At 35.9% G+C, this 12336-nt stretch overlaps 1 protein-coding gene and 1 pseudogene across 5 annotated transcripts in view; one reads left to right on the top strand and one right to left on the bottom strand.

Moving 5' to 3' along the window:
• CTDSPL2 (CTD small phosphatase like 2) overlaps positions 1-12336 on the bottom strand; it is an 86233-nt gene that overhangs the window by 55056 nt on the left and 18841 nt on the right. For all 5 annotated transcript variants that reach the window (XM_055316811.1, XM_055316808.1, XM_055316807.1 and 2 more), the window contains one exon: positions 2436-2645. In XM_055316811.1, the coding sequence (XP_055172786.1) occupies positions 2436-2621 (186 nt within the window). In that variant the 5' untranslated portion in view covers positions 2622-2645. The remainder of the gene's footprint in view (positions 1-2435; positions 2646-12336) is intronic.
• Positions 5383-6091, top strand: LOC129504119 (protein JTB-like; annotated as a pseudogene).

Here is a 12336-nt window from a genome sequence, read left to right as displayed (position 1 = left end):
CAAAGAGGGAAAGGTACCAAAGAAACAAAAAAGGCAGCACAGGGAGTTGTCTATCAGACTTGGTTTTAAAAAGGACACTTGTGGAGATAAGAAATGTAGTTTATCATCCAGTCAGATTAAAGACAGAAGATGGACGATAGATGCAAAAAAATACTAGGGGGGAAACTTCCTATAAAAAAAATAAACTGTAGGAAGCTTTAAAATGATGATAGAATATAAATATAAATGACAAAGTATAAAAGATTGTACTCTTATTTGCTTTCATCAAGAAAAATTTTCAATGCTTACACAAGATAAGTGATGCTATTAAGACATTATCTAGCTCCTTGAGACAGAATGGTATAGGAAAAAGAGCACAGGTATTAGAGTCAAATGTACCTGGGTTTAACTCTCAGCATTGTCACTTATTGTAGAGGCAGTACTGCATAGTGGGTTAAAAGTGCAGGCTCTGAAACTTTTGGGTTTCAATTTCAGTGTTGCCACTTAAAGCTAAGTAACCCTAGACAAGTTCTTTAACCTTCCTGTGCCTTAGTTTCCTTATCTGTAATATAGAGATTGTAATATAGAGATGATAGCACCTACTTTATATGGTTCATACAGCTTACAGAAGTTATTACACTTAAAATACCGAGAACAGTGTATGACACATACTGTTTAATAAGTGATAGTAATTACTGTTCTATTTGTTCTTTATTGTTCATTTTTATCCTGGACATTTATTATAATTATTGTTGTTACGGACATTGTACAAGTTACCTATACGCATTATGCCTAAATGTTTCTCTTCTATAAAATATCAAAAGATAGGAGTTAAGGAACTACTAAATATAAAGCACCTAACAAATATACTCAATAAACATTACTTGCCAACTCCTATCCAAATTTTGAAATAAACAACCTATACTTAAGATACTGAACATAAGAAAGCATTGTACAGATTCTCAATAAAACTTTAGAATATATTATCAAAGAGATGATTTAATGACAATGGGATAAAAAAACAACAATTACAAGACAGTATAAGCTCAAGAGAAATAATACATGACAAGCTAATCATTTAACTTCTAACAGGGTTAGTAGCCTGGGAGGAGAAAAACAACAAATAGTATACCTTGATCTTAGCAAGACATTCCAATACTAATTTTCATAATAACCTTATAGAATACAGTAAAAAAAATCTAGATGATTAACAGTACAATTAAATGAATTTGTAGCTGGAGGAAAATTCTTGCCCCTCAAAATTCGTGAATAAAAGGTCAGCTTGCAAACAGGTTTTTACTGGCCCTATCTTATTTAAACCTTTAAGTAGACATTAATGAAAATTGCAAGATTTTGAAATTTATACAAAGAAACTTAAAAATTTCTGTAGGAAAACCCTGAATGTGTAGTTGACATGGGCAAAAATTTGCTAACCAACAAAGATAGATCTTACTACTAAGGGATAAAAGAGCATGATATGCTATGCTATGGTGCCAAATTAAGAGAAGAATGCCCAGATCAAAAGAATATAAACAGAAGTCAGAAGACAGAGGAAAAACTTATCAAGTTTCTTTCTTTTTTTAACCAAAATCTTGTATTTTTCATTAATGTCTACATTATATAACAACACTATTGTGTATATTAAAATTTCTCAAACTCCTTTTTCTGTTTGCCATCTAATGTAAAAACTATGAACAAAAAAGTAGTTAGAACTAGTCCCATCTTACTATTGTTTTCTTGAGATTCAGAGGGGTATATGAGTTTCCTTAGATCAAGTTGGTCCAAAGTATGAATGTGGAGCATGTGATCATTTTGTCTTTAGTAACTTTTCCTCTTTAATAAAGTAATACTATTGTCATTATACACGTGTTAGAATTCAGAGAATTTATTTTTTATTTTTTATTTTTTTAATTTTTATTTATTTATGATAGTCACACACACAGAGAGAGAGAGAGAGAGAGGCAGAGACACAGGCAGAGGGAGAAGCAGTCTCCATGCACCGGGAGCCCGACGTGGGACTCGATCCCGGGTCTCCAGGATCGCACCCTGGGCCGAAGGCAGGCACCAAACCGCTGCGCCACCCAGGGATCCCAGAATTCAGAGAATTTATTTTCCCTAATTAGACACTGTATTAAAAATATTAACAAGAAAATTTAAATTTTCTTTGATATGAAAAAAATGGAAGTAAAAGAAACTCACATAAAATAAATAAAAATTTTATTTTTCCTAATATTATGCTAAAAGAAAAAAAAAAAGGCTAAATGGATCAGTTAAATAGAATAAATAATGCTTTCCTGAATGGCCATAAAATGTTTTTCATGTTATTACTCTTAAAGTAACAAAATGTAGACATTTCTTTAATCTACTGGCAACATTACATTTCTCATCTCTGCATGCTTAAATAAAACAATCTATACTTTAATTTTAATGATGTAAGTACAAGGTAAAACCATTACCTTGGGTGTGCTTCCTTTAATGAATTTTTTAATTGAAGACAACAAGCCGGTTTCATTTTTCGGTGTTTTTTCTCCTCCTGAAGGCAGGCTATCATCAACCTCTGAATATTTCCTCTTTGCTCTAGCAGTGCGTTGTGTTTGAATTTGATTTGATTGCTGAGAAGCCTTCCGTGTTCTCAGCCTCATCTTTTATGAGTGCCACATATAAAACTGTAAGAGAAAAATAACAAAGGTTATTACAATTAAACCTAACATACCCAAACATGCCAGCTTATGTAAGAAAAATCTCTTGCTCCAAGTCTCTAGGGATTAAAGTAAGAAACCAACATTTTTAAGTGGAAAATTGCTTTGAACTTTTACCTTCCCAACAACTTCTAAAATATTATACCCTTTCCAACAACTTCTAAAATATTATACCCTATGATCTAATAAAAATGGGAGTAACATCAGGGTGCCTGGGTGGCTCAGTATCAAAGGTTAAGCATTCAACTCTTTTCTCTTTTTTATAAAGATTTTATTAGAGAGAGAGAGAGAGAGAATGAGCAGTGGGTGAGACAGAGGGAGAGACAAAGAAGCAGACTCCCTAGGAGCAGGAAGCATGACTCCGAGTTCAATCCCAGGACCTAGAGATCATGACCTGAGCCAAAGGCAGATGCTTTACAGGCACCCAGGCACCTCAGCATCCATCTCTTGGTTCTGACTCAGGTCATGATATCAGGGTTGTGAAATCAAGTCCTGTGTTGGGCTCTGTGCCAGGCATGGAACCTGCTTAAGATTTTCTCTCTCATTCATACATACATAAATGTGCATACTCTTTCCACAGCACTATGCTGCCACCACTCATGCTGACATTATCATTCATTTAATCATTCAACAAATAATTATTAAGCACTTAACATAATCAAGACACTGGGCTAGGTTAAGTACCTAGCAAAGAATAAACAACATATGGAAGGTTTTTGACTTCTGGAGCTCACAATGTAGTGCAAAAATCCTCAATGAATGAATGAATTACATGAGCATGATTCTAATGATCAACAATCATACAAGTGTAAGAAGAGCAGTTCGATCATTCAATATTTTTAAAAATATTTTACTTAATTTGAAAGAGAGTATGAGCAAGGAGGAGCAGAGGGAAAAGCAGATTCTCCGCTGAGTGGGGAGCCCGATGTGGAACTCGATCCCAGGACCCTGGGGGTTATGACCTGTGTTGAAGGCAAACACTTAACCAACTGAGCCAATCAGGCACCCCTGGATCATTCAATTTATAGGATCATTTGATCCTACCACACATAATGATACTTTACTTTTTTTAAAAAAAAAAAAAAGATTGTATTTACTTATTTCTTTGAGAAAGTGAGAGAGAGAGAGAGCAAGAGAGAGCACCAGCAGGTGGGGAGAAGCAGACTCCTGCTGAGCAGGAAGCCCAAAGTGGGGCTTGATCTCAAGACCCCACTCATGACCTAAGCTGAAGGCAGATGCTTAACCAACTGAGTACCCAGGCGCCCCCATAATGATACTTTAAATTTTGAATTCACACTAGAAAGAAAATATGAGACAATCCACTTGGAACTCTTACTTTCTCGAGAAAATTAATGGCTGACAAAACTGTATCAAGACACAAATATTAAAGTACATACCCTAAATTAGAATCTGAAACAGAATATAAAAACTACCAAACTAAGAATTAAGAAATGTGAATTCTAATCTATTTCAATCATAGCTAAACTATAGTCACTAGTTTTCTCACCTGTATAAAGAATACATTCAATTACCATCCTGAGCCTCAAATGAAAAAGGAATTAGAAAAGTCTAAAGTGCAAAGAATAATGCTACTAACAACAGTGAAGGCATTCAAAGAAAAGTATAACCCCATTTAAGCATTCTAAACTCCTAAAGATGCAGAAATTCCTGGCAAAGGTTAGAGTCTTTACCGACCAATTAAGAAGCTTAAGACATTGTATCTTTACCAATTCAATATAACAGTCACAGAAAAAAAAGTTAGAAACTTTTAGAAAGTTATGTATACAAAATCTACTCTAACAAAAACCCCAAACTCAAAGGATTCACCAGAGGAGTCCCTAAATTATCTTCACAAACAACTATTTTTTTCCTGTCAACAAATAGTGTTCAGTTTTAAGTTGCTATCCCAAAATAAAAAAATACTGTCTTTTCTCCTACACAGTCCATGTTAACTTCAAAGGTGTTTTTATCATTCAAGGTATGTATTATTTACTTTAAAACCCTATTTAGAGTGCATAAATGTTGACTTAATGCCTTAGTTACCGAGCACAGCACTCCTTAGAAAAGGAAAATGCTCATATAGAAAATGCAAGAGGGAATTTCTCAAAACTGTTTTTAACCAATTGCTATAATACCTTTAAAAATTTTTTAAAAATACCCAAGAACGAATCTATCTTAAACCCAAAATCATTAAATGGAAATGATAAAATCTTATGAAATAATACATTGACATAAAGTAGGTCTTAAAAAACTAAAAGTATATATATATATATATATATATATATATATATATATATATATAGAGAGAGAGAGAGAGAGAGAGAGAGAGAGAGGGAGAGAGGGGTGTAAATCCAGTCTCAGCAAGTTTGGTTCTTTAAAACTTAAATACTTATTGGTCACCTGCTACTAGAACATTAAGGATAAAAATTATAGCCTATGCCCACGAGAATCAAAAAGTCTGTCAGATAAGTATACATATCATAATGTACATATAAAATACTAGATCATTCCCCATAAAAACAATGAAGATAGTCCTGGGAAAGCTTAGGAGAAAGGTCCTTTGAGTTAAAAATAACCAGCAGGCATTTACTGGGAAAAAGACAAGAGCATTTAAAGAAGGACCTGAAAAGTAGGTTTTTGTCCATCCCAACAGTGAACTGTAAAAGGTGTACTTGATATGCCTAAAAGGGCTCCACGGGGCAAGATGGCTGGACAAGGAGGGCCCCCAGAGGTGATGCAGTGCCAGACCATATGCCGTTCTGGAGGGCCATGCAGGTGTGAGCAAGTAAACTCACAGCCCCACCCAACAAATGTGTGTTGGCTTTTCTCCCCATGGCCATGAGGGCATGCCAATAAAGCCTGTGCCCTGATAGGCAATTCTAGCATTTTGCAGCCCTGACCTGGAACCTGCCAGAGGGCTGTTGGAGGCATGAGGCCAATCAAGTAGGTCCCTCTGTCCAGAAAGGTACAACACTAAGCACTCCCTGCCTATGGGCACAGGGAAGCATGGCCTCCCCCAGGGCAGCCACCTCTGCTGGTTGCTCTGTGCTTTCATCTTAAAGCTCTCCCAAGCAGAGGCTCTTGTGTGGGCAGAGAAGCTGTTGGTGAGCACCTCAAATTTGCTGTGCTGGCTGCTGCGGAAGAATATGCTCCATGTTCTAATTTTCAGGCTAAACCCACCAAAGTGTGTTTCCACAGGGTATGGGGAGAAAGTCATATGCAGCTCATCTAAGAGGAATGAATTCAAAAGCTGCCGCTCAGCTCTGATAGAACACTTATTGGGGAAATCTGAAGGGGCCATCGTGGGTATGGCCTTGGTCTTCCTTTGCCTTGTTCATCAATGACAGGAGGATAGAAAAGCTCTGGAGGGGCTCCTGGGTAGCTCAGTCCATTGGGCGCCTACCTTCAGCTAGGGCTATATTCCCAGGGTCCTGGGGTGTGGCCCAGCAGAGGCTCCCTGCTCAGCAGGGAGTCTGCTTCTCCCTCTGCCCCTCCCCACTGCTCATGTTCTCTCTCTCTCTCAAATAGGTAAATAAAATCTTAAAAAGGCAAGGCAAAGCAAGAGAAGAGCAGAGCAGAGCAAAACAAAGCTAAGCTAAGCTTTGGAAACAGTCTGGGAGCAAATTGAGTCCATATAACTACCTTCTACTCTTTCATAGTAGTCTTAGGGACTGTACCTCAGATAGAGACAGTAGAATAAATGGACTTGTGCCTCTCATTCTTGGGAACTTGCAAGGGTACTTCCCCCTCCATGTCTTACCTAGACTTTAACAAGCAAAATAAAGAATAGCTCCCTTCCCTATTATAATTTGGTCTATAACAGGAAGTCATGGTGGCAGAAGTAAGACAGCAACTTTAGGTCCCAGTTTACCAACTACCTATCTTCTCCATCTTCTACTACTTATTTAAAATTTTCAGTATGTAATTTCAGCAAAGAAGTTTATTTCTCAGCCAAAACCTCTGTTTCCCCTCAACTCTAACACCAAAGAAAAAATAAAATTGCAAGTGTGTTAAAAAAAAAAAAAAAGGCAGCTAAAAAGGCTGGAGCAGTTAAGCCCTCATGAACTTTAAAAACAAACTACTCACACAAGAGATGAAGAAAACATATACTTTTCAATTTTTCATGAAATACTTACCAAGACACACCACATGCAGAAATGTAAAACAAGTCTAAATAAATATAAAGAAAATTTTAAAGAATATATTCTGACCACAATTATAAAATCAAAAACAAAGAATCTTAAAAAGTACCAAATATCTGAAAAATGTAAAATATATTTATTAATAAAATCGTTAGTAAAAGAAGAAAAGAAAGAAAAGAAAAAGAAAACCACAAGGGAAATACAAAATATTTTGGACAAAAAAAAAAAAAAAACAGCAGCATATCAAAATTTGTGGGATGTAATAAGCAGCATTTAGAGGGAAATTATAAACATATATGCACCTCACACCAGAGTCTCAAAATATAAGAAGTAAAAACTGCCAAACAAAAGTGAAAAATGGACAATTCCACAATAGGTAGATATTTCAATACCTCACTTTCAATAATGAATAGAACTAGACAAAAGATCAATAAAGATCAAAGACATGAACAATTCTCTAGACCTAAGAGACACACATGGAACATTCCATTCAACAACAACAGAATACAGAACATTGTCCAGGATAGACTATATTTTAGGACATAAAACAAGTCTCAATAAACTGAAAAGGACTGAAATCATACAAGTATCCAGTTTCCAACCACAATGGAATGAAATTAGAAATCACAAGGAAAGAAACTTGAGAAATTAACAATCATGCAGCAATTAAACAACAAACTCCTAAATACGTAAGCACCGTGTCAAAAAAGAAATCACGAGAATTAGAAAATATTTCAGGATGAAACAAAACAAAATCAAAACACACCAAGACTTATAAGATGCTCGCAAAACAGTGCTTAGAGGGCAATTTACGTAAATGCTTATATTAGAAAAAGACCTCAACTCAATAACAAAACTTTTCATAAGAAACTATAAAGAGAAAAGCAAACTAAATCTAAAGCAAGCAGAAGGAAGGAAATAAAAAATAAAACAGAAATTAGTCAAATGGATGATTTAAAAAGACAGAAAAAAAACCTTAATGAGGCCAAAAGTTTTTTCTTTGAAAAGATCAACATAATTGACACACCTTAAATTAGACTAGCCAAGAAAAAAACTCAACCTACTAAAGTCAGAAGTGAAAGATGGGTCATCAATACCAAAATACAGAAATAAAAATAATTTTAATAGAATACTACGAACAACTGTACACCAACAAATCCAGTAACTTAGATGAGATGGATCAATTTCTATAAAGACATAAGTAAAATGGGCTCAAGAAAAATAATTCAAAACTCTCATAAGTAAAGTTGAATAAGTAGTCATAATTTCTTTAAAAACTTCTCAGGGGAGGGCAGCCTGGGTGGCTCAGCGGTTTAGCGCTGCCTTTGGCCCAGGGCATGATCCTGGAGACCTGGGATCGAGTCCCACGTCAGGCTCCCGGCGGGGAGCCTGCTTCTCCCTCTGCCTGTGCCTTTCTCTCTGTCTCTCATGAATAAATAAATAAAATCTTAAAAAAAAAAAAAAATTCTCAGGAGAGCCTGGCTGGCATGCAATTCTTGATCTCTAGGTTGAGAGATTGAGGCCCACTTTGGGTGTAGAGAAAACTTAATAAAACCCTAAAGGGGGGGCAGCCCCAGTGGCACAGCAGTTTGGCGCCGCCCGCAGCCTGGGGTGTGATCCTGGTGTGACCAGGCTTCCTGCATGGAGCCTGCTTCTCCCTTTGCCTGTGTCTCTGCCTCTCTTTCTGTGTCTATAAATAAACAAAAATAAATAAATAAATAAACAAACAAACAAACAAATAAATAAATAAATAAATAAATAAAGCAAACCCTAAAGGAAAGAAAGAAAAGAAGAAAAGAAAGAAAGAAAGAAAGAAAAGAAAAGAAAAGAAAAGAAAAGAAAAGAAAAGAAAAGAAAAGAACAACAACAAAAAAACCTCAAAAGCAAAGTCCAGGACCAGAGGGTTTCTTCACTGGTGAATTTTACCAAATTTTTTTTTTAAAGATTTATTTATTTATTCATGAGAGAGAGAGAGAGGCAGAGACACAGGCAGAGAGAGAAGCAGGCTCCATGCAGGGAGCCCAACATGGGACTTCATCCCCAGACCGGAATCATGCCCTGAGCCAAAGGCAGATGCCCAACTGCTGAGCCACCCAGGTGTCCCCCAAATGTTTAAAGAATTATCACCAGGAAAAAAAAAAAAAAAGAATTATCACCAGGACACCTGGGTGGCTCAGCGGTTTAGCACCTGCCTTCCACTCAGGGCTTGATCCTGGGGTTTCGGGATCAGGTCCCACATCAGGCTCCCTGGAGGGAGCCTGCCTCTACCTTTGCCTATGTCTCTGCCTCTCTCTGTGTTTCCCATAAATAAATAAATCTTAAAAAAAAAAAAAAGAATTATCACCAATCCTTCTCAAATCCTTTCAAAAAATTGTGGAACACCTCCCAACTCAATCTATGAGGTCAGCATTACTCTGATACTAAGTCAAAGACACTACAAGAAAAGTAAAACTACCAGTCAGTATCTCTTAGGCACATAGATGCAAATATCCTCAATAAAATACTAACAAACCAAATCCAGCAGTTTTATAAAAGGATTACATATCATGACCAAAATGAGATTTATTCCAGGGATGCAAGACTGGTTTAACACATGAAAATCAATCAGTAATAATACACTCTATCAAAAAAATAAAGGAAAAATCCCATATGATTATCTCAAATGATGCAGAAAAAAAAAGAAAGCATCTGACCAAACTCAACACCCTTTCACAATAAAAATACTAAAAAAAAACGGCAATAGAACAGAACTTAAATCTGAGAAAAGGCATCTACAAAAACCCCACAGCTAACATCATACTGCATAATAAAAAACTAAATGCAAGGCGCCAAAGCGTCTGTTTTTGGTTCAGGTCATGATCCTGGAGTCCCGGGATGGAGTCCTACACTGGCCTCCCCACTCAGCAGGGAGTCTGTTTCTCCCTCTATCCCTCCCCCTGCATGTGCAAGTACACATATGCTCTCTCATTCTCTCAAAGAAATAAATAAAATTGTTAAAAAAAAAAAAAGAAAGAAAGAAAAGCTAAATGCTTTCCTAACTAAGGTCAAGAATAAGACAAGGCTGTCTACACTCACCATTTCTATTCAACATTTTATTAGAGGTTCATGTCATGGAATTAAAAAGACAAGTAAAAAGAAAAGAAATTCACATTAGAAAGGAAAAAGTAAAACTATCTCTATCCAGAGGATATATATATAAAGAATAACCACAAAAGTAGAAACCATAAAAGCAAAAACTAGGTTACTAGACTTCATAAAAATTAAAAAAGACCTGAGAAGACACTTCATAAAAGCTAGATGTTTGGCCACAAACATATGAAATGATGCTCAATATAATTCCCCATCAGAAGTGTAAATTAAAATCAAAACAGCATACTAATCCATATCTACTTGAAAGGCAAAAATTAAAAAGACTGACAATAATACATGGGAGTAAGGATGTGGAACAATGAGCACTCTCATATTCTACTAATGGGATGTTAGGTTTTTGGTAAATTTCTATTAAACAACATCTTGCCCCTTGATACAGTAATTTTTTCACTTCTATGTTTTTATCTTCTGTAAACGTGTCCACAGCATACTTTACAAAAATGTTCCTGGTAGGCTTTATTTATAGTAGTCCCAACCTGGAAACAACAAAAATGCGCAGGGACAGAAACATGAATACTGTGGTCTTTTCACACAGTGGACTAAAAATCAAACAATTATTATCATCAACATGAAAGAATCTCTGACATTATGCTGAGCAATGGCAGACACAAAAGAATACATACACATTTGATGATACCATTAAAGAGAAATTCTATTAGAGGCAAAAATAATCCAAGGAGAAACAAATCAGAATAGAAGCTGTTTGGGGGAAAAGAAATTACATATGTGATGGAATATGACTCTATTTGTCAAAACTTATAGCTAAAATCTATGTATTTCAAAGTATGTAAATTTTACCAAAATAAATACCTACAAAAAGTTCCTATGAATAATACCAACCAGGTAGCAGGAAGGTGGAAGTAGGTGGGGACACAGATCCAGAAGATGGACAAAATATTAATAAGTACTCAAACTGAGTAATGGTCATATGGGCTTCATAATACCACTCTGTTTACTTTTGTGCATATGCTTGATATTTTCCATTACAAAGTAGCAGAAACAACAAAAACCCTCACTACCAGAGCTACCAACAGGGTTCAACACTAAGAAACTATATTAAGTAAAAAACAGTGTAGGACAGGATCAAATGAGAAAAGCAAAGAGAACATCTAGAAAAAAGGGGGCAGAGGAACATAAACTTAAGCAATCTCAAGAAAGCAATCCTCCATATTTTCAAACATAGTAAGAAAATAACAGAAAGCTCCATTTAAGTCAAAAACTGTCTTGCACTAAATCTCCTCTTAAAAGTTCAAGAAAAATTTCACATTAAAAAGTAACAGAAATTAGATCAGAGCCCATACAGTCATCGTAAGAAAAAAAAAAAGGAAGCACAGAACAAAACCTCTACCTTTTGGGGGCTCGTTGGTAGAGTATGTGACTTTTTTTAAAAAGACATTATTATTATTATGTTTAATTTATTCATGAGAGACACACAGAGAGAGGCAGAGACACAGGCAAAAGGAGAAGGAGGCTCCCTGCGAGGAGCCTGATGTGGACTCTATCCCAGGACCCTGGATCATGACCTGAGCCAAAGGTAGATGTTCAACCACTTAGCCACCCAGGCGCCCCGAGTATGTGACTCTTGATCCTGAGGTAATGAATTTGAGCCCCACGTTGGGTATGGAGCTTACTTTAAAAAAAGAAATAGAATATTATTTTTTGAATTGATTAACTAATTAATTAATCCCTAACTTTCTACAGACAAGAAGACTGCAAAAGATAAGTCCACAAAAACAGATCACAACTACACACTATTTCCAAGCAAGCTTAAAGACATTAATACTAAATTTTTATTTAAAGATTTTATTTATTTTTGAGAGACACAGAGAGATAGAGAGGCAGAGACACAGGCAAAGGGAGAAGCAGGCTCCATGTAGGGAGCCCTATATGGGACTTGATCCCAGGACTCCAGGATCAGCCCTAAGCCGAAAGCAGACACTTAACCCCTGAGCCACATAGACATCCCAATTTTATTAACAATTTTAACCAAGATTTGAGGAGAGAGAAATGAAGTGAAAGAACACAGAAAAAAATTTTTAAATTCATTTTAGAAACAGACCAAAAAAGAAGGAACAAAGAATTAAATAAACATAACAAAGAAGGAATATTTTCACACATTAAAAAAGATTCAAGAGGTACCTAGCTGGCTGAGTTGGTGGAGCATGCAACTGATCTTGGGGTTGTGAGTTCAAGCCCCATGTTGGGTATAGAGATTACTAAAAAATAAAAATCTTAAAAAAAAAGATTGAAGAGAAACTGGTAAATATTGGAAATGGATCAGATACTCAAAAACAAGAGAACTCATCAGAAAAAGTGTGAAACTATATATTGAAAGAAACAGACCTGAGAATAGCAAATGTGAAGAA

The sequence above is a fragment of the Nyctereutes procyonoides genome, unplaced genomic scaffold (genome assembly GCF_905146905.1).
Source record: "Nyctereutes procyonoides isolate TBG_1078 unplaced genomic scaffold, NYPRO_anot_genome, whole genome shotgun sequence".
Lineage (NCBI taxonomy): Eukaryota > Metazoa > Chordata > Mammalia > Carnivora > Canidae > Nyctereutes > Nyctereutes procyonoides.
Note: the sequence above shows the minus strand (reverse complement) of the source record. Positions and strands in the feature narration are given on the sequence as shown.